The sequence below is a fragment of the Lampetra planeri genome, chromosome 21, assembly GCF_965212315.1.
Source record: "Lampetra planeri chromosome 21, kcLamPlan1.2.h2, whole genome shotgun sequence".
Lineage (NCBI taxonomy): Eukaryota > Metazoa > Chordata > Hyperoartia > Petromyzontiformes > Petromyzontidae > Lampetra > Lampetra planeri.
The window spans coordinates 7,599,428-7,625,810 of record NC_136127.1 but is presented as its reverse complement, the minus strand read 5'-3'; the positions used below and the strand labels follow the sequence as shown (position 1 = coordinate 7,625,810).

Sequence of the window (26,383 nt, the reverse complement as noted above, 5' to 3'; positions counted from 1 at the left end):
CCATTGATCTGTGCCTATCGTAACGGACGCTCGTGACAATCGATAAACATGCTAATCAATGCAGACGTCAGATTACTCTCTGGCTTTCCGATGTCACACACGCAACGCACGGCCACGCACACAAGTGTCAGAACGGGTACCGCAAGATCCGACCATGTCTGTCAGGTGCTCCCTGAGCTGCTCATTACACACAAGAGTGCCCGTCAAGGAGCATAAACCATCACGGTCATCCTCGCAGCGGCTTCCTCGGTGCCATCAAACAAAAACGGCCACCACATCGTGCGCTTTCAGAAACCCATTTCTATTGAGCGCTGCTTTCTGTGTTTAATTTTCGATTTAAAGCTTTCGTGACTGCAGGGATTCATCTTCTTGGTTCTTTCGGTAAAGTCACGTAGAAGGGAAATAATAAAATAAAATGTTTATTATGTTTAATTTTTATTATTTTATTATTTCCCTTCTACGTGACTTTACCGAAAGAACCAAGAAGAAGCTTTCTGCGTTTCGTTTGCCGTTCCCTTTTCCCCGCACCTCCAATCAGCACGGTTGGCTGCACACGGCGTGAAAGAAGTTCAGCGTTCAATCTTAATTTTGGAGCTTTCGTGACTGCAGGAATTATTCTTTGGTTCTTTCGGTTAAGTCACGTCTAAAGATAAAATAATAAATTAAATAATAGCATATTACGACGTTTCGATTGCAACACAAGCAATCATCATCAGGCATAAAAGAAATAGCAACAAAAATCTAACTAGAAAACTTTAGACAGACATACAAGCAGACAGACATCACAAGGACACACAGAGAGAGGACACACATCGGCACAAAGAGAGAGGTCGTTTCTGTGACGGTCCCTTAAATATAGAGAGGGGGGCGGGGGCGGAGAGAGGGAGAGGACAGAGAAAAAATTAGTATATCAATGAAAAAGTTCAGCATTGGAACGCGACGCGTGACGCCCACCTGCAGCGGCCTCTCCGGGTCCATGTCGAAGCTGCCGACGCGCTCGCTCCACGGCAGGAAGCGTCGCGAGGCCGGGTCGATGAAGTAGTCGAAGACGGTGCCCTGAGACGGCAGCTTCACCGTCTTCATCTCCTTGAGCCACCAGCGGCTGAACTCGGCGCGGTAATCGATCAGCTGCTCTCGCCCCCGCAGGCCGCGGCGAGAGACAACGCGACGCACCGACGCGTCCCACGTCACTCGCGAGTCGCGTCCTGCCCCCGTCTATGTTACGCAATGTGCGTTGAACTTCTTTTGCGCCGAAGGGTCGAGGCGGTATACACTGTGGGGGGGGGGGGGGGGGGTACCTGGTCATGGAAGAGGGCCCCTCCAAACGCCCAGATGCACGCGAACACGAAGTAGAGCTCGTAGAGCTCGCGCGGAGAGTCGGCCGGGGAGTTGAGTGGCGTGAGCAGGCAGTCGAGGAGGGAGCACAGCGTCTGGCACGGTGATACGAGACAAAGACAAAGGTTCCCCCCTCCACCCACCCACCCACCGCCGTATGGGCCTAATGGAATGTTGGGGTGAGCGCTGTTAGCGAGTAGTCGCACCTATGAAGGCCAGCACCGCGGCACAAAAGTGGGGGTGAGTGGCCCATGACCGACACCACGCCCACCCTGGTCTCCCCCATGGGCGATGTTTATGACACACCGCACCAGGTGCTCACTTGAGGCCGAGTCAAAAAAAACATTGTAATCTGGCGAGAACTCAAGAGAGACCAGGATCGTGAAACACGGGTGAGTGTTCAAGTTCAAGTTAATTTATTATGTATAGCCCTGTGAGCCATTCGGCTCTTGAATCGGGTGCAACCGCAACAAACAAAAAACAAAAACATGAACAAAAAAACATCTTAAAGTGAATATGTGACTGAGTGCAAACAGAAAATCCAAGAAAAGACAGCAAAATATTGCAGAAAAAGCACCGTACACCAACGCTGTGTGCAAAAATCCCAAGTCAAACAACAACAACCACAAGACAACTTAGATTAAGGCCATCAGTCTTACTCCGTACTTCAACACACAAACATGGCCAAACCAAAAAACTTTTCGAAATCACCAAAATAAAGCAATGAGTGGGGGTGGGGGAGGGGGTCCAGCCACACCTGTATGATGCTGCACTCGGGCTGCGGTGTGATGGGCTTGAAATTGGAGCGAAGCTGCTCCAGGCAGGGCGGTACGTACTTTTCGAACAGGATCGTGAGGTTGGCGCGCTCCGACTGCACCCGGCGGCCGTCGAGCCAGCTGGCGACGTACCTGCACCTCGGCGGCACGGGCAAAGTCGGGCCCCCCGCCGCCGATCAAATTTACCCAGCGGCCGAACACCCCCCACCCCCCGCCACCCATCAATACATCCTGAGATGCAGTGGCATTTAATAATCATATAATAGTTAACATTTGCAAGGCGCGTTTAATCCATAGATCGCAATGCACCACGTATGGAAAGCAGAAAACAAACATAACCAGGGTAAACGGCTAGAACTAGGGGTGGGGTAAAGGCCGGTTTAGAGAGGTGAGTTTTCAAGACAGACTTGAATTTCGCCTAATAGCGATTCTGATTGTCGTGCGAGCAAGGGCTTGGCAGCCGCACGATCGCCCTCGGAGTACCTTGGAAGAAGGCGAACCGAATATCTCGGGGACCTCTGCTGGAGAATCACGATGGGTTCTAGATTTGAAGCTTTCGTGAATGCAAGAATTCATACTCTTAGTTCTTTCGGTAAAGTCACGTAGGTAAAAAATGAAATTAATAAAAATAAAACAATAAAAATCACGACGTTTCGGAGGCAACACAAGTCTCCGTCATCAGGTGGGACCGTCACAGCCAGATTTACTGCATCAAGTGAGGCAAGGATTCAGCAAATCTGGCTGTGACGGTCCCACCTGATGATGGAGACTTGTGTAGCCTCCGGAAAGTCGTGATTTTTGTTGTTTTATTTTTATTAATTTCATTTTTTACCTACGTGACTTTATCGAAAGAACTGAGAGTATGAATCACGATGGAATCGGTGCCTGTCAATATCGCGGGGCTAACCACGCCGAGTGCCTTGCAGGTCAGGCGGACTCGACACAGAGACACTTCTTAAACATCGCCACAAAATCGGCTGGCCACACCATCCCCTCTCTCGTGTGCTCACGCCGGCACCTCGTAGGCGCCGCTCACCAACAGCCCTTGCCCCGACAGCCCGTTGAGACTATCAAACCGGGGGGACCTTTTTGTCTTTGCCTGTATGTGTGCGCGCGCGTGCAATGTGTGGGCGGCACGCACGGGTTCCAGCCCAGGTCCTGGGGGTTGACGTAGAGGATCCCGGCGCGCGACACGGTGGCCGGCGTGGCCGTGCGCAGGTGGCTGATCTCGAAGAGGAGCCGCATCGAGGGCTTGAGCGGCACGCGCTCGTTACTGGCCAGAGTTAGCACCTGGGGCACGTGGGGGGGGGGGGGGAGGAGGGGGGTTAAGGGGGAGGGGGGGTCCAGGGCAGGTGGAACGAGCGATGAGCGCCGCGAAGGAGCGAGCGACGAACGCCGCGAAGGAGCGAGAGATGAACGCCGCGGCGGAGCGAGCGATGGAACGGAGTCGTCACCTTGTTGTCGTCCATCACCGTGTTGAGGGACTCGATCCACATGGGGTCGATGTCTCCGTCCAGGACGAGCCACTTGGGCCCGTCGTGCGACACGTTGGCCTGCTCCCTCATGATGCTGGAGAAGAGGCCTGGCCACCACCACACGCGCACACGCGTCCAACGCACGCGCGCGAGCGTCAACACAAAGGTCGGTCCGCCGCGCGCACACGCTCGTGCGCTCGCTTGCAGCGCTTGTCCCGGCAGCCTGCCCAGGTTACACGGGGGATCTTTGTCTTCGTGTCCGGGGAGCAGTGGCGTCGTGGTCAGCGCGCTGTACTCCGAACCCGGCGACCCGAGTTCGATTATGTGAATTGGTGCTTGGCCTCCCCTAGGTCGACTCAGCCTCAATAGAGCACCTGGCGTGGTGTGTAAACATCGCCAATGAGGAGACAAAGGCGGCCGGGCGTGGTGCTGGCCACCCACCGCCTCATGAGCAGGTGCTCGCTAACAGCACTTGCCTCAGCAGTCTGTTAAAGGCGATACGGGGGGGGGGGGGGGGGAATCTTTCTTGTACGTTGAACTTCTTTTGCACAGTACGTAGCCAACCGTGCAAATCGGAGGTGCCCATGTGATGGGCAAAAAAAAGACAAAGATCCCCCGTATAGCCTGAACAGACTGTTGGGGCAAGTGCTGTTAGCAAGCACCTATGAAAGCCGACACGGCACACGAGGGGGTGGGTGGCCAACACCATCCCCAGTGGCGATGTTTACACACCGCACCAGGCACTCATTTGAGGCTGAGTCGACCTAGGGGAGGCCCATGACCGGTTCAGATAATCGTCACCGGTGTTGGCCCTTCCACACGCCTCCGCAGCACGCGTCCAGCGAACGTTCTCTTTGCGACGTGACGCAGTTGTTTCTTTGCTCCCCTTGCTCTTCGCATCATTGATGTGCTCATCGTCCCTTTGGCGACCCAAGTCCCTCTCGGAATGAGACCCATCCTGGTCTCATTCTGAGATCTCAACTGGTTCGACAAATGATCCTCATGGCGGTACCCCGGGGTGTACCATAGTACCCCGGCTCTCGCATAATGTCCGTGATGCATTCACTTTTAATCTGTTGATGGTCGGCGATGCGGCAATCGACTCATCTCGACGAGCTGTACTCACGATGCACTATGGTGCGTACGAGCGTTCAGGGTATCGGCGCAATCGTCCTCGCTGCGTTTCGACATAGCGGAGTGTGGCACTGATTTTGGATTGATTGGTACCCCAGTCGCGGAGTTAAGTAACACCCCTGGAGAAAAATAGTGTCCCAGAAATAAAATATTGAATTGCCTCGGTCATTTTGTATTATTTGGTACCCCGGGGTACCGCAATAAGGATCACTTGTCCACCAAATGTGCACACACGTGTCCCTCCCCCTGCATGTCCAGCGCACGAGTCTTCCTACGTATGACCACTGCACACGCGTTCCACCAGACAGTTCCACGGCATATATCCACCACGCATGTCCACCAGGTGTGACCATCAGTGAGGCACACATCACAAATGTCCACCAAACAAGAGTCCATCATGTACCATCGCCCACAAGCGTCCCCTACGTCAATTGCACGCATCTACCGTCCATTACGCGCAAAGTGCTTGCCACAATTTCGATTTAAAGCTTTCGTGGCGGCAGGGATTCATCTTCTTGGTTCTTTCGGTAAAGTCATGTAGAAGGGAAATAATAAAATAATAAAATTAAAACATCATAAAATACAATTCTCACGACGTTTCGGTCACAACGCAAGCAGCCGTCCTCAGGTGAAGAACAGGTCTGTCGGAAAGACAGCGTCTGTGGCCGAAACGTCGTGAGAATTGTATTTTATTATGTTTATTTTTATTATTTTATTATTTCCCTTCTACGTGACTTTACCGAAAGAACCAAGAAGATGCTTGTCACAAATTAACCGCGATACCTTGCAGCATAAACCGTCATCACGCGAACTCCGGTCATCCTCGCAGCAGCAGCAGCAGCAGCGGCTTTTGGCTAACCATCGAACAAAGACGGTCAACGCATCGCACGCTTTCAGATGCGCTTCTCCAGCCGTCTGGAATGCTCTTCCGATATTAGGAAGCCACTGGAGCTATGCACTTTTAAATATGAATTTGAAAACGAATTTCTTTAGAACTGCTTTTTGTGTTTAGTTTTTTGTCCTTCCTCGCCCCCTCCCCACACCTCCGATTAGCGCGGTTGGCTACGTGTTGTGCGAAAGTACACACACGTACACATCTACCACACATTCATCTTTGAGGTTCACCATTCCACTGCACATGGCCAGCGCACGCGACTGCAAAACGCTGACAATTTAAAATTACCCTCCCCCTATCCCCGTCGTGAGCAGCCTTCACCCGGATCTCTGCGTCTCACCGCTCCCACGTCCCGGGTGGTGCTTGTCCTACCCTCCGGCGTAAAAACGCTCTCGCGGTATTGATTCACGCCCCAAATAGGGCCCCCTAAGCGGCGCGCAGGTACAAAAAAAAATGCCCTCGTTAAGATCATAGCCGTTTTACGCGGCGGTCAATTTCGGCACTTGAGACGGGAAAAAAAACGAAAAAACGAAAAATCGATCGCCGATGGGTGCCGTGCAGCTCGCTAATCGTGGCGGTTAAAAGCCATCGTGATGCTTTTCGGTGAGCAGCAGGGCGTAGGCGCCGGTGGTAATGCTCACACCTCGGCCTGGGTTCGATTCCCGACGACTCGGGCAGCCTTTCCGTGTGTGGTTTGTTTGTACGTCATCTCTCCCCAAGCGTTCTGTCGCATGCGTTTCCTCCAGGGTTCGACCGGTCGTCCTCCCGTGGCAAAAAAAAAATAAAAACAACAAAAATGCTCCATCTGACTGTAACCGTTATTGGGTCAAAATATCCCGTTGCTGAAAAATGACCTGCAAAATATTCCATTCAGATTACAACCATAGCAACGACATCGCCTCCTACTGCAAAGCAAAACTAAAAAAACACTTGGCAGGACCCTCCTCAAGAAGAGGCTTGAGGCTGTCCTGAGTAAACAAGAGGAATAAAGTCGGTTGACAGTGAGCTCGGTTAATGGTGTTTCGTTTAACGTTTCGCCTCCCATAGAACCCCATAGATTCGACTAACGTCAATAATTTGATTAACGGTACGTTTGCGTGATGCACGCAGGTGCCAAGTTTCGGCCAATCAGAGTGCTCGTAAGTGGGTCTGAACCATGCCCTCAGCCAATCAGCGACGTCCATTAATGAGCATTCAGACCTCAGCTGGCTTCGTTTACATTGTGTTCTGTTTTGGCAGTGGAAACAGCTCTCTCTTCGATTAACAGTTATTTCAGTTAACGCTAGATTTCGTGCAACGAATTAAAAACCTTAACCGAGGGACTACTCCAAACGCGGAGCAATCGCCATGATTTGCCGTCGTGATTCAAGAATTGATTCTCTGCCACTGTGCTGCGTGGCAAAATCTGTGGTTGGCCCCTTGGATTGTGGGTGGGTTTAAGTGAACCGTTTAGAACGTTTACAATGCCAATTATTCATCCAGGAACGCCTCGACAAGTCTCAATGTCTTTTTTATCAGGAGGGTCATGCAAAATAATTTTTGCACGGTTTTGCTGCTGCAGTGCATGTAATCCCAATGGAGTAATTTGCCGTGCACTATTTCAGCATTGGGATGTTTTAGCCTTTACCGGTTGAGGAAGAGAAAATACATACACGGCAAGGCAGCCATGAATCTGGAGTCGAACCCAGGCTCTTGTTGCCACACAGCACGAGCATTAGCGCTGTGCCGGCCCTACGTTCGCCAACCCAGCGGCGCATCGGCGACGGACCGCGTGCCGCCACTCACCGTCCTTCCACTCCCGGGTGGCCGGGTGGATGAACCCAAAGAGCTCGTCCGTCGTGACGGCCTTGGGGTTGAGGTCGTTCCACACCGGCCGTAGCTTCATGTTGCCGTACGTCCGGTGCAGCGTCCGCAGAATCTGCCCGGGGTGGGGGGGGGGGGAAGGTGGCCAGGGGCAGGGAGTGCATGGTGTCACGTGATCGTCAGGGACATTGACGTGCGATCGTCAAGTGATCGTCACGCGATCGTCACCGTACTTCTGCGTGCACGACAGGCGATCGGCGGGTCGCGTTTGGGTGGGGTAAAGTGTGAGTACCCCCACCCCTTCCAACAAATATGAGCAGCGTGGAATAGTAGGCCCAAATAACCATTGAGAATTCCCTCTAGTTGATGCCGGGCTGAAATTGCAGGGCTGTGCTTTAACCTTCACCAAACTAGACCCCACGAGCCACCGCCGCCGCTTACTCACCTGGCTCTTGCCGGTGCCAGCGTTCCCGACCACGAACACCGAGTGCCTCACCGCCAGCAGCTCCTCCAACTGCACCACCTACAGCGGACGAAACAGGGCAGAGACGTCGCGTAAATTTTTCCCAACACGCGGATGGACCTTGGTGGCACCACCCGCCCCGCTCGCCCGCCCGCCCACCTTGAGCACGAAGTTCTCCTCTGGCTGCAGGTGCAGCTCGCCAACCGAGCGCCGCACCATCTGCTCGAGGTCGGCGTTGCGCCGCCGCGGCACGTCCAGCGCGGGGAACAGGTCGCCGATGAGGCCCATGAAGACGGGGAGGTCGTCCGTGACGATCTTGGGCAGGTTGAAGTCGCGCAGCGCCCGCATCAGCACCTGCGCGTCCGCCGGTCCACACAACGCATTCGTTCGCTCGTTCGCCCGTCAACGCGCCATGACGGCGAGGCGAGCACAGGGCCCGGCGACGTTTCTGCGTTCGCTGGGATGCAAACCACCCCCCCCCCCCCCCACGCCGCGCGAGCGAACGACGCATCGGAGTTCGCGAGCGCAAAGTTGGCCATCACCTGGTCCTCGGGCCTGGTCCTGTCTCCCCTGCGGAGCGAGCCGGCCACCACCAACACGGACTTGATGGCGCGGAGACCCCAGTCGTAGTGGTCCTGGGGCAGGTGGCGGCAGGGCCAAGCGGGGAGTCACGACCAGATCGTGCCCTTGCACGTTAACCAGATGACATGGCCGTACGTACGCACATGTGTGTGCATGTCGAACTGCTTGTGCTCCGTACGTAGCCAACCGTGGCTAGTCGAAGGTGCGGGGGGGGGGGGGGGGGAAGGACAGTAAACTAAACATGAAACGGAGTTCTGAAGAAATGAGTATTTTAATCTGGATGTGAACGTGCATTGCTCCAGTGGCTTCCTCAGATCGGAAGGGAGAACGTTCAAGACGGACGCGGTAAGCGCGTCTGAAAGCGCGCGATGCGGTGACCGCCGTCAGCTAAAAGCCGCTGCCGCTGCTGCTGCTGCTGCTGCGACGATGTCCGGAGCTCACGTGACGATGGTTCATGCTCCTTGACGAGGCCAGCCAAGGTGTCGTGCTTTTAGCGAGTTCAGGCGGCGCGCCGGTGGCGCCCTCACCTGCTTGGAGAGCAGCTCGCGACACAGCGTGTACAGGGCGATGAACTTGCGCGCCAGGAGACGGGCGTCCAGGAACCCCTCGGCCACCAGCATGATCTCACAGATCAGCTCAAAGTCGGGCACGACCATCGCGCACGGCCTGTGTGTGGGGGCGGGGGTACAGGGGTGGTGGGGGGGGATGTTGGAGGGTCCTATTATTGTTGTTGTGACCGGCTTGTCGTTTTGCTGTTGTGATCTGGTTGTGGTTGTTGTTGTGATCCGGTTGTTGTTGTTGTTGATCTGGTTGTTGTTATTTTTATTGTGATCTGGTTGTGGTTGTTGTTGTGATCCGGTTGTTGTTGTTGTGATCTGGTTGTTGTTATTTCTATTGTGATCTGGTTGTGGTTGCTGTTGTGATCTGGTTGTGGTTGTTGTGGTTGTTGTCATCTGGTTGTGGTTGTTGTGATATGGTTGTTGTCATCTGGTTGTGGTTGTTGTGATATGGTTGTGGTTATTGTGATCTGGTTGTAGTTTTTGTGATCTGGTTGTTATTTCTGTTGTAAGCTGGTTGTGATTATAGTGCTCTGGTTGTGGTTGTTGTGATTATAGTGATCTGGTTGTGGTTGTGATCTGGTTGTTATTTCTGTTGTAAGCTGGTTGTGATTATAGTGATATGGTTGTGGTTGTATGTATGTAAGGATATTGAACTTCTCTCACACCATACGTAGCTGGCCGTGCTAATCGGAGGTGCGAAGGAAGGACAACAAACTAAACAAGTAAAGAAGTTGGAAATAAATGGTTGGTGCTGTTGTTGTGATCTGGTTGTTGTTGTTGCTGTTGTGATGTGGTTGCTGATGCCAGGGTAACTTGCCTGCTGCTTCATCTCATCAACCTTGACAATTGCAATTGGGATGTGGGTCTGAGTTGCCTTGCTACGATGATAACCACACCGTGGTGATGGGTACAACAATGCCAACTGTGACGACGTGGGCAATGACGATTATGATGATGATGATGATGACGATGACCACGAAGATCATGATGACGACGATGACGATGATGATGATGACGACGATGACGATGATGATGACGATGATGACAACGATGACGATGATGACGATGATGACAACGAACCTGAAGAGAGCCTTGAGGTTCTCAGGAAGCTCCGTGCGTCCTGCGTAGCCCGGGTTCATCGTGATGAAGATTCCGACTGACGGCTTCAGGTCGATCTCCTCCCCCAGAAACAGGAACCTGGGGGTGCGACACGGTGACACGGCGACACGGTGACACAGTCCACGGTGGTGAGATGTTAACTACCTCGTCTGATATACAGGAGTTCGTGGCTTCGATCCCGACCATGGCGGCTGAATATTTGGAGTTGCCATGTATCTCTCCACGTGATCATGTGGATTTTTCTCCAGGTCCTCTGGTTTTTCCCTCCACATTTAGAATCAGCATCCGCGTTTAGTGTATTTGGCTGCTATAAATGTCCACATGATAAGCCACTTCTCACTGGGCTATCATTTGTGATGGCCAAGTTGCTTCCGAAAAAGAGCTACACACAGCTCAGTGGGCCTTACCTGGTAAAATAAAAAATAGTTCTGTTTCGTTTTGTTCAATACCCTCGCGAACTCGCGACTGCCAGCCCTGACGCGCGCATCCATACGCACGGACACAAGCATCCGTGCCGTTGCGTGCGTACGAGCCGCGTACCGTTTCCTCTTGTTGCGGATCGCATCCTGGATGGTCTTCACCTGCACGGCCACCACGGACAGCACCTCCACCGCGATGCGGTTGAACTCGTCGAAGCAGCCCCACGCGCCCGTCTGCGCCAGCCCCTTGTAGATGTTGCCAATGGACTGTGGGGGGGGAGGGGAGGGGGAGTGGGGAGGTTAGCGCACTGGGGAGCAAAGTGTCTTTCTGCCAGAGGTCGCAAACGGGTTTTGATTTCTTACCCGTACCCGTACCCGGCCGCACCAGGGTCGCAAATGGGTACCCGTACCCGGCCGGGTACGGGTACGGGTACCCGTTCCCTACCCGTACTCGTACCCTACCCGAAATGAGTGACAAACGGTGACTCACCAGTGACTCACGGCCTACCCGTACCCGTACCCGGCCGCACCAGGGTCGCAAACGGCTATGGGTAGCCGGGTATCGGGTAGGGTACGGGTATCGGGTACCCGGTTGCGACCTCTGCTCTCTGCTAGTGCCTCTCTGCTAGTGCCACGTAGGGGTGCGGCCTGGGGGTCTGGCAATTATTCTTCTTTCTCTTCTTCTGTCGTACGGCCGATGGTGTAGATGGCGGAGCAACAGCGACAATTTCGCATTCGGTGCGGTCGAGCCGGATAACCGCGTCAGGAATAGAGCATCGCTGTGATGTCTCCTTCGTATTTGTGGATCGGGAATTGCGTCGTTGTACATTGTGATGGTCTGTTCTAGATGCCCACAGTCGCACACTTACTGGAGAGTTTCGATTTAAAGGAGAGCTTTACATTTTCCATCTGTGCGTCTACTGCCACGGTTTGTGCAGTCGATGCGGTTCAGGGTGGACCATGAGCTTCGTGGAAGATCAAGCTCAGCGATCTTCTGCGTTCGATCTTTCACAAGGTGTTTGTTCGCGAGTTCATATATTCAACATCGGCGATGTTGCCCGCAAGCGAGAATCGAACCTGTGTTGCTGGTATCTTAACGTAGTGCGCTAACCACTCCAGTACCGCCCCCCCCCAACCACACACAAAGGCAAAGGTCCCCCGTATAGCCTTAATAGATTGTTAGGCCACCTTTGTCTCCCTAGTGGCGATGTTTACACACCACACCAGGTACTCATTTGAGGCTGAGTCGACCTAGGGGAGGCCCAAGACCGGTGTTCGCCATGAGCTTAAATCAAACCCGGGTCGCCAGGTTTGTAGTGCAGCGCGCTAACCGCTACACCACCGCTCCCCACTTCACGCACAAAGACAAAGATCCCCCGTGTAGCCTTAACAGACTGTAGGGGCAAAGACACACACACACACACACGAGCTCTCACCTTGTAGTCCATCTGCTCGGAGCAGTTGAACACGTAGACCATGATGCCAAGGGCACGGCCCAGGTCCTTGGTGGTCTCCGTTTTGCCCGTGCCGGCCGGCCCCGCCGGCGCCCCGCTCATCGTCAGGTGCAGGGACTGAGTCAGCGTGATGTAGCACCTTGGGTGGACATCCATCAGTTGAAAACAAAGCAAAAATGTGTTTACAACTTCATTTATTCGACCAGGTAAGGCCCATCGAGCTATGCAGCTCTTTTTCAGAAGTGACCTGGCCACAAATGATAGTCCAGTGAGAGGTGGCTTATTGTGTGGACATTTACCGCGGCCAAATACTCTCAACGCGTGTTTCTAAATGCGGGGGGGGAAATCCGGAGGACCCGGAGGGGAATCCAAGCGACCACGGGGAGGGAGATGCGCAAACTCCAAATGTGCGGGCGTCTCAGTCGGTCTTAGATCTCCTGTATACCAGGCGAGGTAGTTGCCATCTTGCCACCACGGCGCCCCAATCCAAGTTGGTGAATTGCCATCGTTCGCAATGCCACAAGCCGATTGTAATGCAACATAACGAGGCGACCGCCAGAGATCCCCTACGCAAACAATGCACGCAGTGGTGGAGCGTGCAGATTGGCGAAGATGGCAGTAGGGCAAGTGGCTCAAACCCATCTGTGCGGTGCTTGGGGTGTTATCTCCGCGTGCACGCTGCGAGTATTTTTATGGATCGCTGCATCTCGCGCGAAGCCAAACACTCGCCCGTTGAATTGACCAAACGTCCGAACGCAGCACCCTCCTGAGAGAGAAGTCTTGAGGCTCAGCGAGGCTTCTTCCCTTCATTAAAATGAAATCAACACACTCATCAACAAGTGTGCAGTATATTTAGAGTTTGCGTGTTCTCCCCGTGGTCGCGTGGATTTTTCTCCGGGTCCCCCGGTTTTTCTCTCCACATTTAGAATCAGCGTCACACATTCAGAGTATATGGCTGCTGCTATAAATTGCCATGCGGCCGGCCACTTCGTTGACCTATCATTTGTGATGGCCAGGTCGCTTCTGAAAAGAGCTACATAGCTCGGTGGGCCTTTACCTGCTAAAATAACAAAAATAGTGTTTTTAATAGTTTTCATGGCTCTCATCAAAACTCTTGTCTCGTCGGGGCCACGCGCGGCGTCGTAGATGAGCGCGTCTGTCTGTCGAACGCGCTTGTGCACCGCCACCGCAGCCAGTGCGGCAGCCAAACAGCCAAACAGCGGCGGCGACGGCAGCGGCTGCGGGGGGCATCGCCGTGCGATCGTTTCAACCGGCTTCCAAACGGTGACGCGGAGCCGCACCTGTCGGTGAGCGGCGTGATGACGAGCCGCGGCGTGTTGCCCAGGTACTCGTACGAGTAGAGGAACTGCGCGTCACAGATGTTGGCGAAGCAGTGTCCCGCCGCGTCGTCCCAGCGGTGCCGCAGCTGGGAGAGCCAGGGGAACGCCTGCGCACTCGTCACCTGCAGCAGCAGCAGCAGCAGCAGCGGCGGCGGCGCACGGTTGGGGCGGGGGCGGGGGGGGTCGGAGTTGTCAAGCCGGCACCGCATGCAAACGCTCGTTCATTGGCCTTCTTCACCTGAGGACGGCTGCTTGCGTTGTGGCCGAAACGTCGTGAGAATTATTTTATTATTCTTTATTTTTATTATTTTATTACTTCCCTTCTACGTGACTTTACCGAAAGAACCAAGAAGACGGCCTGTAACAGTTTAATATATAAAGGATGGCAGAGCTCGGGTAAATCTTCGCGCAGAGTTGCCGCGTGGCTACCGCCTTCCCGCTCGGTTGTAGTTCATCGTCGTCCGAGTCGTTCCCCTCTCTCCCTCTTCTACGAGAGCGGGGAGCGAACGCTGTGCGGCGGTGTTTTAGGAATTGAAATTATTTCGTTATTATTATTATTATTATAATATCGCGGCTCTGGATCCTAGATATGAGTTTGGATGAGTCCCATTCGCGAGAGTGTGCTCATGAGCGAGTGGGCGTGTTAATGAGCGAGCGTGTGAGCAAGCGAGTGAGCGAGTGAGATGGAAATTCAGGTGAGCCTACTCTAACATGCAAGTGACCTGCATCACCAAAACGACGAAAGAGCAAAACAAACAATGCAAAAAGTACGTCAAGAAAGTCAACAAAAATCGGCAGAAAAACCCCCAAAAACCAACTGCAATGGCTTGAAGAATCGCAACCACATCGCTGTCAACCCCTTATCAGTGCCCTACCTTATTACAGACCAATTCAGGATCTTATTGGCCACCCCGTGACCTTATAAATCTCAACGTTTCATCCTACAAAGTCCCATCACAAGGAAGAAACACAAATAGACAATAATTGTTTTGAAACGGCTGTACGCCATGTGGACCTGAAAACTCGACTTCCCTGTACAATAATAGAGGGTTAAACCATACAGGTTGTCACGGTATGGAACCATTGCACGAGCCGTAGCTTCCCCGTGGCGCAAATCGGCCGCCCGCCGGAGGGGCACCTTCTGCGCGACGAGCTTGGCCACGACGTCACGGGCGTGCACGTCGATGGTGCAGATCGTCATGATCTTCTGCCGGTCGCTGGCGCTCAGATCCCCCAGCAGCATCGTGATGAGGGCATTCAGCTGCGCAACCTGGACACGCGAGCGTGCACGCACACGCGGACCGCTCACGCACGCAGCAGGTACCCCCACAAGGTGCTGAAATATGCTGAAATGGGGCCACTCAAATCGCCCACTCACCCACTCATCCACCCACCCATTCAACCACCCACCCACTCACCCACTCACCCAGCCACCCGCTCATCCACCCACCCACCCACTCATCCACCCACCCACCCACTCACCCACCCACTCACCACACTCACTCACCCACTCTCTCTGCGCAAGACAGGGGGAGAGCACACAAACCCCACGCAGAAAGTCAGGAATTGAACCCTGGGGGGGAGGGGGGTGGGGGGAGGAGACCCATGTCGCCACGAGCGGTAACCGCCCGCGCTACCGCCACCCTGCCGCCCCAACCGTCAAGTCGTTCCGTCTCCCGGCGTGAACCGAGGGCGGCCCCGGTCCGGCACGGCCACCGCGGCCCGCCGCACCTGCTTCTTGCCGTAGTCCTTGAGCGCCGTCTCGAAGCCCTCCTCCAGGCGGTCGAAGGCGATGCCCACGTCGGTCGCCCACCAGACCTGCGAGGCGGCGAGCGCCGGCTGCGCGGGGAAGTCGAAGAGCCACTGCTCGCGCGCCTTGTCCTCGTGCGCCGCCACCGCCTCCGCGATCTCGCGCCGGATTGTCTCGCGCATCGCGCCCTCCAGGCGGCCGAGCCACGTCTCCACCTGCCCGCCCGCCCGCCCCGCACGCGCACACACGCGCACTTTCGGTGAAGTTTGAATTAAAAAAAAAACGTGTTAATTGGTGCACGCCGGCCCGCGAACATCACGTTGGTGGTTGACAATTGTTCCGCGGGGGAACCGACGGTGCCAGGCCAAGCGTCAGCGGCTCGCCAGCGCCGGCGCGGCACCGCACCTGTCCGATGCAGTGGCAGGGGCCGTCGAAGGCCACGTACTCCCCCTCGCCGCTGAACATCCCGAGCGCCGTGCGCCCGTCGCGGCCCTGCTCCGGGTCGGCCTCCTCCAGGCGCAGGTCGGCCATGCTGTCGAACAGCTTGGGCAGGTGGCGTGTCACCTGCGCGGGGGACACGCACGGCGTCGTGGTCGGCGTCGATGGTGTAGGCGTCATAATCGCAACTTTAGAGTGGAGCGCCGGGGTGGAGGGGGCGAGCGGCCACATCTCCACACTGCTTTTTGTGATTGTCACGGTTGGCTATGTACGGTGCGAAAGAAGTTCAACATACATACAATATACGCATTATTGAAATAGTGTTGTTGTTTACTCACAGCTACCGGTGCGTGCGTGTGTGTGCGTGTGCCGAGCGGTTGTGTAGCGGTTAGCGTGCTGCGCTATGAACCCGGCGACCCGGGTTCGATTCCCGCTCATGGCCAACATCAGTGACGATTATCTGAACCGGTCCTGGGCCTCCCCTAGGTCGACTGGGTGTGTAAACATCACCACTAGGGAGACAAAGGCGGTCGGGCGTGGTGCTGGCCACCCACCCCCTCGTGTACCATTGCGGCCTTCATAGGTGCTCGCCAACAGCACTTGTCCCTACAGTCTGCTAATGCTACATGGGGGGATATTTATATTTGTGCCGACCGCTACCAGCTGTGGCTGCGTGCCCTTGGAGAGGATGTCCAGGAGGTCTGCGGCGGAGACGAAGTAGAAGCGGGGGAAGGCGAGGCGCTTCGTCTCCAGGTACTCTGCCAGGGCCTTCTCGCACAGCGCCAGCCTGGAGGGGCCGCGGGGAACCCAGCACGTGACCGCGGCGGTCACTTACACGGTGGCCGTCACCATCAACATCACGATCACAATCATGATCGCCATCATCGCCATCATCGCCACAACCATCACCATCGCCATCATCACCACGATCGCCATCAAACTCCACGGGGAGAGAAACACGCAAACTCCAAATATGCAACACGTGTCAGGGTCGGGATCGAACCCACCGACCTCCTGCAGACCAGGCGAGGCAGACAACATCTCCCAGCCACCGTGGCTTGCCGTGGCAGCGGGTGAACCCAAGATGCTGACGGCGACGATGGGCGACGACGTCGCGTCGCGGCCAGCGTGCCGCGGGAGCGAGCGAGTGAGCGAGTCAGCGAGCGAGCTAGCGAGCAAGCGAGTGAGCGAGTCAGCGAGTGAGCGCTCACCTCTGCTGCAGCATCTCCAGTTTCCCGAGCAGCCCCTCCCGGTTCGTGGCCGCGATCACGTTCCTCGTCCTCTCTGACTCGGTCATCAGCTCCTGCCGTGTGGCGACGACGACGAGACGACGGGGGGGGAGGGAAGTGTTGATTCATTATTCGTCATCATCCTCATCCTCATCATCTATCTACCCACTGCTGGATGAAGGCCTCCCCCCCCCCCCCAATCGCTCACAACCCTGCGATGCAATATTCTGATCGCACGACACAAGCCAACGTCAAACGAACCGCGGTACGTGCCTCGACCGCGAGAGCTCTGGCTGAAGGGTGGTGGGGGTTATGTTTGTGTGTTCAACTTCTTTCGCACCATCGTACGAAGCCAACCATGCTAATTGGAGGTGCGGGGGAAGGAAAACAATCGAAACACAAAACGCAGTTCAAACGAAGCGCGTTTTTTAAAAATCTAGATGATTTAAAATAGCATTGCTCCAATGGCTTCCTTATATCAGAAGGTTCCAGACAGCCGCAGAGCGTTCCAGATGGCCGCAGAAGGCCATCTGAAAGCTCACGATGCAAGTGACCGTCCAGCCAAAAGTCGCCACTGAGAGGATGGTTTACTCACCTGGGTTTATTACCCCCCCATCACCACCACTCACAAAGGTGGGTGGGCAGGGTGGGTGGGGGGGGGCGAGGGGGGGGGTGCAACTTCCCAGAGCCCACCTTGAAGTCGGCGTCGATGCCCTCGAAGCGCTTGCTGTCGGCGGGCAGCTGAGCCCGAATGTCGGCCGAGCCAATGAAGATGCTCTCCAGGTGCGCCCAGGTGCGCTGCGCCTCCAGCCAAACGGACACGACCGCGTCGGCCGCCGTCAGCCGCCGCTGCCACGTGGACACCTCCTCCAGGAAGAACTCCACGTGCTTGCTCGCCAGGATGGCTTGCAGGGCCACCTGCGGGCGGAGCGCGGGAGACGAGCCGTCGAGCAGCTGTGGTGGTCGCGCTGCTGACGGGCGCGCGGCGGCTCGAATGCGGCTGGGAGGAGACATGGCAACTGGGAGGAGACACGGCTCCGGCGGTCGGCAATCTGCAGCTCAGGAGCTGCGTGCGGCTCTTTATGAACTGTTTCGTGACGCAATGTAACGCGCGTGTGTGTGTGTGTGTTAATTCACGTGCATTGCGGCTCTTGAAATATTGAGTTTTGTACCAAATTCTTCTTGTTGATTTCGTTGCTGACCCCTGACCTTAGCCCAGAGCGGTTGGCCAGAGAATAAATTCCGTTTGGTGAGGGGTACTTTTTTTTTCAGAAGCAACATGCCCACAAATGATAGCTCAACGAAGTGGCTCATTGCGTGAAAATGTATAGCAGCCAAATAATCCAAGCACGCGCCAGTTCTAAATGTGGAGGGAAAAACCGGAGGATACGGAGAAAAATCCACGCGGCTACGGGGAGAGACACGCAAACTCCAAATGTGCAGGCATCGTCAGGCATCGAGATCGAACCCACGACCTCCTGCATACCAGGCGAGAGAGGTAACATCTCGCCACCGTGGTGCCTCTTAATTAGAAGCCAGTCAGTCGGGTTGATTGACGATCCAGCACTCACCGATTCACTCACTCACAAATTCGCTCGCTCACTCACCTATCGACTCACTCACCAATCGACTCATTCACCAAATGACTCACTCACCAATTCGCTCACTCAGCAATCGACTCACTCACCAATTCGCTCACTCACCGGCGGTCAGATGCCCCCCTCCTAATCACTCTTTCATTCCTACTACGACAATCAGTACTGTTCCCCCGTGAACTTCACTCAATGATTCCTTCACCTGTGTCGGTCAGGACTTGGTCTACCCGACTGTCACCTACTCACCCATTCACTCACTCTCCATCTCACTCACTCACTCACCCATTCACACACTCACTCACCCACCTACTCTACACCCACAGTCACGAACTCAAGCTCCCGCTCACTCACCCACCCACTTCACCCGCTCACTCACTCACTCACGGCACCGCTCCACTTTCGAATTCCCTCTCCCCATCATCGTCATCGTCTCTTTTCCTCGGCTCGTTTCGCCCTTGCTCGATTCAACGAACTCGTGTCGCGCTCTTATCTAAAGCAACTCTCATTGTGCTGCTTGTTGCTGACCTCTGGACGTTTTGGGCCATTTGGGTCTGTGCTCAGGAACTGTGTTTAAAAAGAGCAAAACAAAGGCACGCACACAGACACGTGTCCACCGCTACACTGGCACAGATCCACCATGCACACACGCATGTCCACCACGCACACACGCGCGTGTCCACCGTACACAGATGCATGTCCACCGCACGCACGCGCGTGTCCACCGTGCACACACGCGTGTCCTCCGTGCATTTCACCAAACAAGTGTCCACCACACGCGTCCACAATTGCCCACACGTCACCACCCACCGCCTGTGATCACTCCGCCAGATAGGTCCACCACGCACGTGCGTCCACCACGATTGTCCACCGCACACACACATATCCAACAATCATCAACGGTAGTTCCAGTTTTTGGTTTTGTTTAAATGACAATCGCCGAACCTGGTTCTCCTCCAGGGTCTCGATGAGCTCCTCGTCGGACTTGAGGAGCGGTGTCCCCGTGCGGTGGTGCTGCTCGTACGAGAACTCCATGGCCGTCCACGTTTGCCGGATCTCGGCGAGGACCTGAGCTCGCACGACGATGACGACGACGATGGCGGAGCGACAAGGGGGCATCGAACAAAAAAAACTCGGAAGGGGACGCGACAGAACTACTTCTGAAATTGACGCAGAGATAAACAAAACTCAAAACTGTCACGGAGAACCATTTGAGATTGAAAAGCTTGGAAGAGGGCAAATTAAAGATGCGACGCGGGTGAAGCTTCGCTGGTGGAATGTTGACCTCTTGGTTCGGAAAGGTCACGATTTTCACCACCTCCATCTCGATTTATTACAACAACAAAAAAACCTCAACACATTCATCAACAACACCGCATGTGGGCTTAAGAGGAAAATTATATAACAGGTGACGTCAGAGCGATGCGCAAACCCGGCTCAACACTGTTGGATGCCGGTGACGGACGTGCTCCAGCCAGCAAAACTTTTTTTAACAACAAAGTTTCATCGTGCAAATGCCTGCTCACCCCACTGCTCGTGCCATGGGCCTCGAATAAAGGAAGCTCCAGAGAGCCTTTCTGAGAGTATATTTTGGCCTACTCTTCCACGCTGGCAAACACCGTGGAAGGGGCACACGCGACCCTGCCAATTTGAGTGTGGCGGACAAATTTACGCGACTGGGTGGACAAAAGCGTGCGGGGTGATTCCGGGAGACGGAACTGGTGGGGGCTGGATTGTCATTACCGCACAGCACCACCCCCGATTTGCCGTGCGTTACTCGTGTATGCGCTTTGCTCTCGTAAAAATGAATCCACTCTCACGAGTACAACACGACGCAACTACCATGGGCCTTGGAAATCCACTTTAAAACATCGATGGCGCGACGCCTCGTTTACGAGCCCGCGCGTTTCACCCCGTCAAGTCCAACGGAAGTCTATTTTAACAATTTACTAACTATTTTAAAGGTACCAAGTAAGGCCCACTGAGCTATATAGTTCATTTCTAGAAGCGACCTGGCCCACAAATGATAGCTCAACGAAGTGGCTTATCATCACGTGGGAATGTATAGCAGCCCAAATACTCTGAACGAGTGACGCTGATCCTGAATGCGGTAGGGACCCGGAGAAAAATCCACGCGACCACGGAGAGACGGACCACACACGCAAACTCCAAATATACAGCATTAGGCGTCAGGGTCGGGATAGAACCCACGATCTCCTGTATATCAGGCGAGGTAGTTAACATCTCACCACGGGGAGAGAGAGAAACGCAAACTCCAAATATACAGCATCAGGCGTCAGGGTCGGGATAGAACCCACGATCTCCTGTATATCAGGCGAGGTAGTTAACATCTCACCACGGGGAGAGAGAGAAACGCAAACTCCAAATATACAGCATCAGGCGTCAGGGTCGGGATAGAACCCACGATCTCCTGTATATCAGGCGAGGTAGTTAACATCTCACCACGGGGAGAGAGAGAAACGCAAACTCCAAATATACAGCATCAGGCGTCAGGGTCGGGATAGAACCCACGATCTCCTGTATATCAGGCGAGGTAGTTAACATCTCACCACGGGGAGAGAGAGAAACGCAAACTCCAAATATACAGCATCAGGCGTCAGGGTCGGGATAGAACCCACGACTTCCTGCACACCAGGCGAGGTAGCTAAGTCCCCCCCACCCCCCCGCCCCCCCTACCCCATCGCTCCATCCCTACCCCACCGCCACCCCTCACCTTCTCGATGGACATCTCCTTGACGGCTCTGTCCACGACGTTCTTCACCTCCTCCTCCACGCGGTGCAGCTGCAGCGCGAGCAGCTCGGCCAGCGTCGTGTCGTCGCACATCTCCAACGTCACCTGGCAGCAGGGGAGCAACCGTGAGTGGCGCCGCCGACGACGACGTCGTCACGTGACCAACATCGCCGGGACGTTGGGGGGACGGGGTTCCTCTCTCGTTTGCGACAGATTATCGGCTGAGAGTCAAGCCGATGATGATGATAACCAATGATAACCTGAAACCAGCATTTGCTGCTCGTGTGTTCGAACCGAAACCGAAAGCCGAACACAAATAAGATTTGTTCTTCCGGAAGCAAAACCTCCCAAGTGAATGATTTGGTAATTGTCGGTTTCAGTAAAACAAAAATAAATATTTGTTATTGAATCGGTGCTTTGTATCTGGGCTAGTGTCATAACTGCTTCAAAACCGCCACTTTTTTCTAATATTCTTGCTGTGGTTTTCACACCTGATGATGATTGCTTGTGTTGCAATCGAAACGTCGTGAGAATTTAATTGTTTTATTTTTATTATTTTATTATTTACCTTCTACGTGACTTTACCGAAAGTACCAAGAATATGCTTAAATCGGTTTTGGGTTAACCTATCATCTTGGATTGGTTTGATCATAACTTTCTTCAGCTAAATGTGAACAAACGCAGAAGTACGAACGCAGGGTGTGTGTGTGCGTGCGTGTATTTATGCACAGTGGCGTGGCGGTTAACGCCCTGCGCTACAAACCCGGCGACCCAAGCTCCATTCCCGCTCACGGCCACCAACACCAGTGTCGGTTATCTGAACCGGTCCTGGTGCTCCCCCAGGTCGACTCAGCCTCAAATGAGGACCTGCCGCGGCGTTTAAAAACATTGTCGCCGGGGAGACAAATGCTGCCGGGCGTGACGCTGCCCACGCCACCCCATCGCTCGCTCAGAGCACTTTCCCCCGAAGGCCTGCGCAGGCCACACGGGGGACCTCTATCTGTGTCACCTGCAAGGCGCCCATGAGCTGCAGCCAGTGGCGGTCGCGGATCGCCGGGTTCTGCAGCTCGGTGACCGCTCGCAGCGAGGTCAGCGTGTTCCGCACCAGCGCATCGAGACCGGCGTAGACGTCCCATGCACGCACCTCCTTGTCCAGGGTGCGCACCTCCTGCCCGGTCACCGGGAAGGACAATATATATTTCATTTATATTCGTATGTAGACAAGGAAGAAACATCATTACACCTGGATTTGGATGCTGCTTTGCAAAACGAATCCGATGATAATAAAAGCAAAAGAGAATTCAAAAACCGATACGGAACAATTCGTCGCAACGAAAAGAAATCAAGACGAAATAAATGGGCGATTGAACGGACACACGCCTGGCAAGTTCCGCCGCCAACGTCGCATTTCGCGCCGGCGCTCCCTCACCAGCGAAACCGAGGCGCCCCGGGGGGTGGCCGCTCGCTCACCTTGGCGAAGCGTCGGAGCTCCGAGTCCATGTGGTCGACGTTGATCTGCCGCCACTGGGTCCCGGTCCAGTCATCTATGCTCGTCTGAGGGCACAGACGGTGCAGAGTGACCGCGCGAAGCAGGCCCGGGCTCTACTCTGCGGGCACGTCAGCGTGATGTGTGCGTGCATGTTGAACTTCTTTCGCACCTTACATAGGCAACCGTGCAGCGGTGTATTGGTTAGCTCAGCACGCTACAAACCCGACGACCCGAGTTCCATTCCGTGTTCACGGCCAACACCGGTGACGATAATCTGAACCGGGCAAGAGCCTCCCCTAGGTCGACTCAGCCTCAAATTAGTACCTGGCATGGTGTGTAAAAATCGCCGCTGGGGAGACAAAGGTGGGCCGGGCGTGGTGTAATGTTGGCCACCCACCCCCTAATGTGCCATTCCGGCCTTCACAGGTGCTACACGCTAACAGCCCCCGCCCCAACAGTCTGTTAAGGCTATACGGGGGGATCTCTGTATGTTCAACTTGTTTCGCATCGTACTTAGGCAACCGTGCTAATTAGAAATTAACGAATTAATTCCCCCGCTGTTATTACATCGCCACCATGTCCGAATTCACTTTAGCAATCATCTCTCCGAGGTCATTAAAATGAGCACCACTTTGTGGGAAGTCAGCATCGGTTGCCCAATGATATTACAGTACTCGCGCATGCCGTAGGAATGTGGAATTTCCACGACAGGCTCATTGCTGTAAATGAGAGATGAGTACCAGCCCCACTTCTTGCACGGGGTGGGGGGGGGGGGGGGCGGGGAGAAAACTGAATTTCCTGCAGATTTCATGGTTCTTGCCATAGGAATGTGGAAGATTCACCGTTGGCGAAAGAGCCCCAACAGAGGTCTCGGTGACCTCTGCTCCGTCGTCACGTGAGTGAGAAAACACAGCGCTGTATATCCTAAGGTGCGACTGGTCCCTGCCATCGGAGTGTAGAATTTCCGCCACGGGCTCAAGACCACCAATAATGTACAGCAGGTGGCTGACATAAATAAGCAGTCAATATGCCTCCTTCCACCATTTGTCTCTCTATAAAGTGTAAGTGGACGCTGCCCTGCGACCTTAGAGTGGGCAAACAGGCGCGACCGATCCCTGCCATGCAAACGTGGAATCTCCACCACTGCATCATCGAGACCGCCAAAGTACCATAGGTGAGTGGCGCCCAATAACGCCATGAAATTGTCGGCACTTGGCCGCGAGCGACATGGGGTGGCGAGATGTTATCTCCCTCGCCCGGTATACAGGAGGTCGTGGGTTCGATTCCGACCCTGCCGCCTGCTGTATATTTGGAGTTTGCGTCTCTCTCTCATCATGATTACGGTGGCTATGAGATGTTAACTCCCTTGCCTGGTATACAGGAGGTCGTGGGTTCGAGCCCAACCCGGAGTCCTGCTGCTGTATATTTGGAGTTTGCGTGTCTCTCTCTCTCTGCCCATGGCCGCGTGGATTTTTCTCCGAGTCCTCCGGTTTATTTTTTCCCCTCCACACTTAAAATCAACGTCACGCGCTTCGAGTCTTCTCCTTTCGTGTTGCCGATGTAGACGCAGAACAACAGCTGCCATTTCACCTTTTAGAGCATTCGACCGCCACAAATTTCCACAAGACGAGAGGCCAACTTCGTCGAGCTATCATTTGTGGCAGCTCAGCGGTTGGGCCCGACTTGGTAAAAAATAAAAAAATTAAAAAGTTTACAGGGGCTCCGGGCAGAGGTCGCAAACGGGTTTTGATTCCTTACCCGTACCCGGCCGCACCAGGGTCGCAAACGGGTACCCATACCCGGCTGGGTACGGGTAGCCGGGTATCGGGTAGGGTACGGGTATCGGGTACCCGGTTGCGACCTCTGGCTCCGGGAGGATTGTCGGCGCCGCCACTCACCCTGACGAGGCTTGCGAGGTCCCACACGGACTTGAGCTGCGAGGCCTCACGCCGGCACAGCCGGAGGGCCTTGAAGTCAGGCACGCCGACCTCGAAGAGTGCCGCCGACTCCTGCAGGAAGGCCATCTCCCTCTCCAGAGCCAGGATCTCGCGGTTCACCTGGGGGTGGAGATGGGTTTGGCGGGGGGAGGGGGGAGTGGTGGTGCAGCGGTTAGCGAGCTGCGTTATGAGCCGGACGACCTGAGTTCGATTCCCGCCCGCGGGGGCCAAAATAGAGTGGGGGGGGTATGACAGGAATGACTTCTGCAGTATTAAAATCCGAATATTTATTTACACCGGAGGAATCTGATGAGCCATGAAGCTCTTTTTCACAGATGTTCAGTAGGGGACTGGACATCCAGTAGGAGCCTCAACGGGGGTTCTGGTTGATATGATAAAGAAATTAGAACTATATGGGGTATCTATAAACGGCTCGCCCTTCTCTACGCACACCATATGTTTATGGATTTTAAGAAGTATATTTTTGGGGGGGGGGGGGGGCAGTGGGCTGGAGAAGGGGGGGGGGGAGATGCAGCAAGAAGACAGCGACTGGAATGAGGCCAAGCTCGGCGTGAACCAGCATCTGCAGTCGGGCGGCAGGAATCGATTTTACACCCCAGACCTGGTACTGCTATTGTGTTGAACTCGCCAAGCAAACGGACGACTCTGGGCCGACGTGGTTGGAACCGTTGGACCCCACGTAGTTCTCATTGCCATGTGTACTGCGATGTAGCAGTATGCTGCACACTTGTGTGTGTGTGTGTATGTATGCTGAACTGCTTTCGCACTCTACGTAGTCAACCGTGCTAAATGAAGGCGCGGTTTTGATACGCCTAGAGGGCACGGAGTCGCCAACCTGTGGCTCCGAAGCCGCATGCGGTGGCTCTATAAGCAACTGGCTCCGTGACGTAATGAATGTATTCATTCACGTGCACAGAATTCGAACAAAACAAATGGCTCTTCTTGTTATTTTGCTTGCCGACCCCTGACCCTAGGGCGACTCAGACGTACGCCCGGGGTTCGGGCTGCGGCAAACCTGGCGACTCCGTGGCAAGTGCGCGTGTGTGTGCACGTCTGCCGGTCATCTAATTTAGCCGACCCGCAAAACACCTGGGGTCTGTCCCGTGACCTCCTGCCAGCGGCGAGCCTTCCGCACTTCACGCGACGGCCTCAAAGTTCACCGAGCCTGGCACGGAGCTCTGCGGTGGCGACGTCGCCGCCACTCGGTGGTGGATGGCCGCAGTTGTTGTTGTTTTGTGTGTGTGGGTTGTCAACGCGCACCTTGTCCAGCGTGGCGTACGGCTGTGCCGAGTTGTAGGCAAACGGAGCCTCCGCTCGAAACCACTCGCGGAATCCCTGCTGCCTCGACTGCACCGCACACGCACGCATGCACACACGCACACACGGGGAGCACGCACCGATCACTCAGGGCCAGCGCAACCAACGCTCGCTCGGGGCCAGATTATTTTGGTGGGAAGTCCAGGGCTGTGCTTATCCGACGTTGCGTTAGCTCGTCGGCTCAGCAGAGGTGACGACCGTCGCGTGACGGGCGACCGACGCCGTACAAGTTTTCACGACTGAAAGCTTCGCGTAAGCAACAACAAAACAAACGCACGGATTCACGCGCCGCAAAAGCGACGGCGACGGGACGGAACGACACGCAACGAAAACGAAGAAGAAAAATTCAGAAGCGTAAACAAACAAACGCACGTACGTCTGTTTGTGTGTATGTGTGTATGTCTGTATGTGTGTATGTGTGTCTGTGTGTCTGTATGTGTGGATGTATGTCTGTATGTGTGTATGTGTGTATTTGTGTGTGTCTGTATGTCTGTGTGTGTGTG

General features: G+C 54.7%; 1 protein-coding gene across 1 annotated transcript in view; it reads right to left on the bottom strand.

Moving 5' to 3' along the window:
• LOC144724619 (dynein axonemal heavy chain 11-like) overlaps positions 1–26,383 on the bottom strand; it is a 97,575-nt gene that overhangs the window by 69,193 nt on the left and 1,999 nt on the right. The window contains exons 2-27 of the mRNA XM_078603896.1: positions 25,824–25,910; positions 24,504–24,662; positions 22,587–22,670; positions 22,126–22,284; positions 21,099–21,221; positions 19,310–19,432; positions 17,466–17,690; positions 16,755–16,846; positions 16,204–16,330; positions 15,511–15,669; positions 15,087–15,320; positions 14,494–14,625; positions 13,317–13,477; positions 11,998–12,154; positions 10,683–10,828; positions 10,104–10,220; positions 8,991–9,129; positions 8,424–8,516; positions 8,041–8,235; positions 7,864–7,941; positions 7,401–7,533; positions 3,566–3,693; positions 3,253–3,401; positions 2,093–2,243; positions 1,299–1,430; positions 955–1,128 (exon numbers count right to left, since the gene is read on the bottom strand). Of these exons, the coding sequence (XP_078460022.1) occupies positions 955–1,128; positions 1,299–1,430; positions 2,093–2,243; positions 3,253–3,401; positions 3,566–3,693; positions 7,401–7,533; positions 7,864–7,941; positions 8,041–8,235; positions 8,424–8,516; positions 8,991–9,129; positions 10,104–10,220; positions 10,683–10,828; positions 11,998–12,154; positions 13,317–13,477; positions 14,494–14,625; positions 15,087–15,320; positions 15,511–15,669; positions 16,204–16,330; positions 16,755–16,846; positions 17,466–17,690; positions 19,310–19,432; positions 21,099–21,221; positions 22,126–22,284; positions 22,587–22,670; positions 24,504–24,662; positions 25,824–25,910 (3,657 nt within the window). The remainder of the gene's footprint in view (positions 1–954; positions 1,129–1,298; positions 1,431–2,092; positions 2,244–3,252; positions 3,402–3,565; positions 3,694–7,400; positions 7,534–7,863; positions 7,942–8,040; positions 8,236–8,423; positions 8,517–8,990; positions 9,130–10,103; positions 10,221–10,682; positions 10,829–11,997; positions 12,155–13,316; positions 13,478–14,493; positions 14,626–15,086; positions 15,321–15,510; positions 15,670–16,203; positions 16,331–16,754; positions 16,847–17,465; positions 17,691–19,309; positions 19,433–21,098; positions 21,222–22,125; positions 22,285–22,586; positions 22,671–24,503; positions 24,663–25,823; positions 25,911–26,383) is intronic.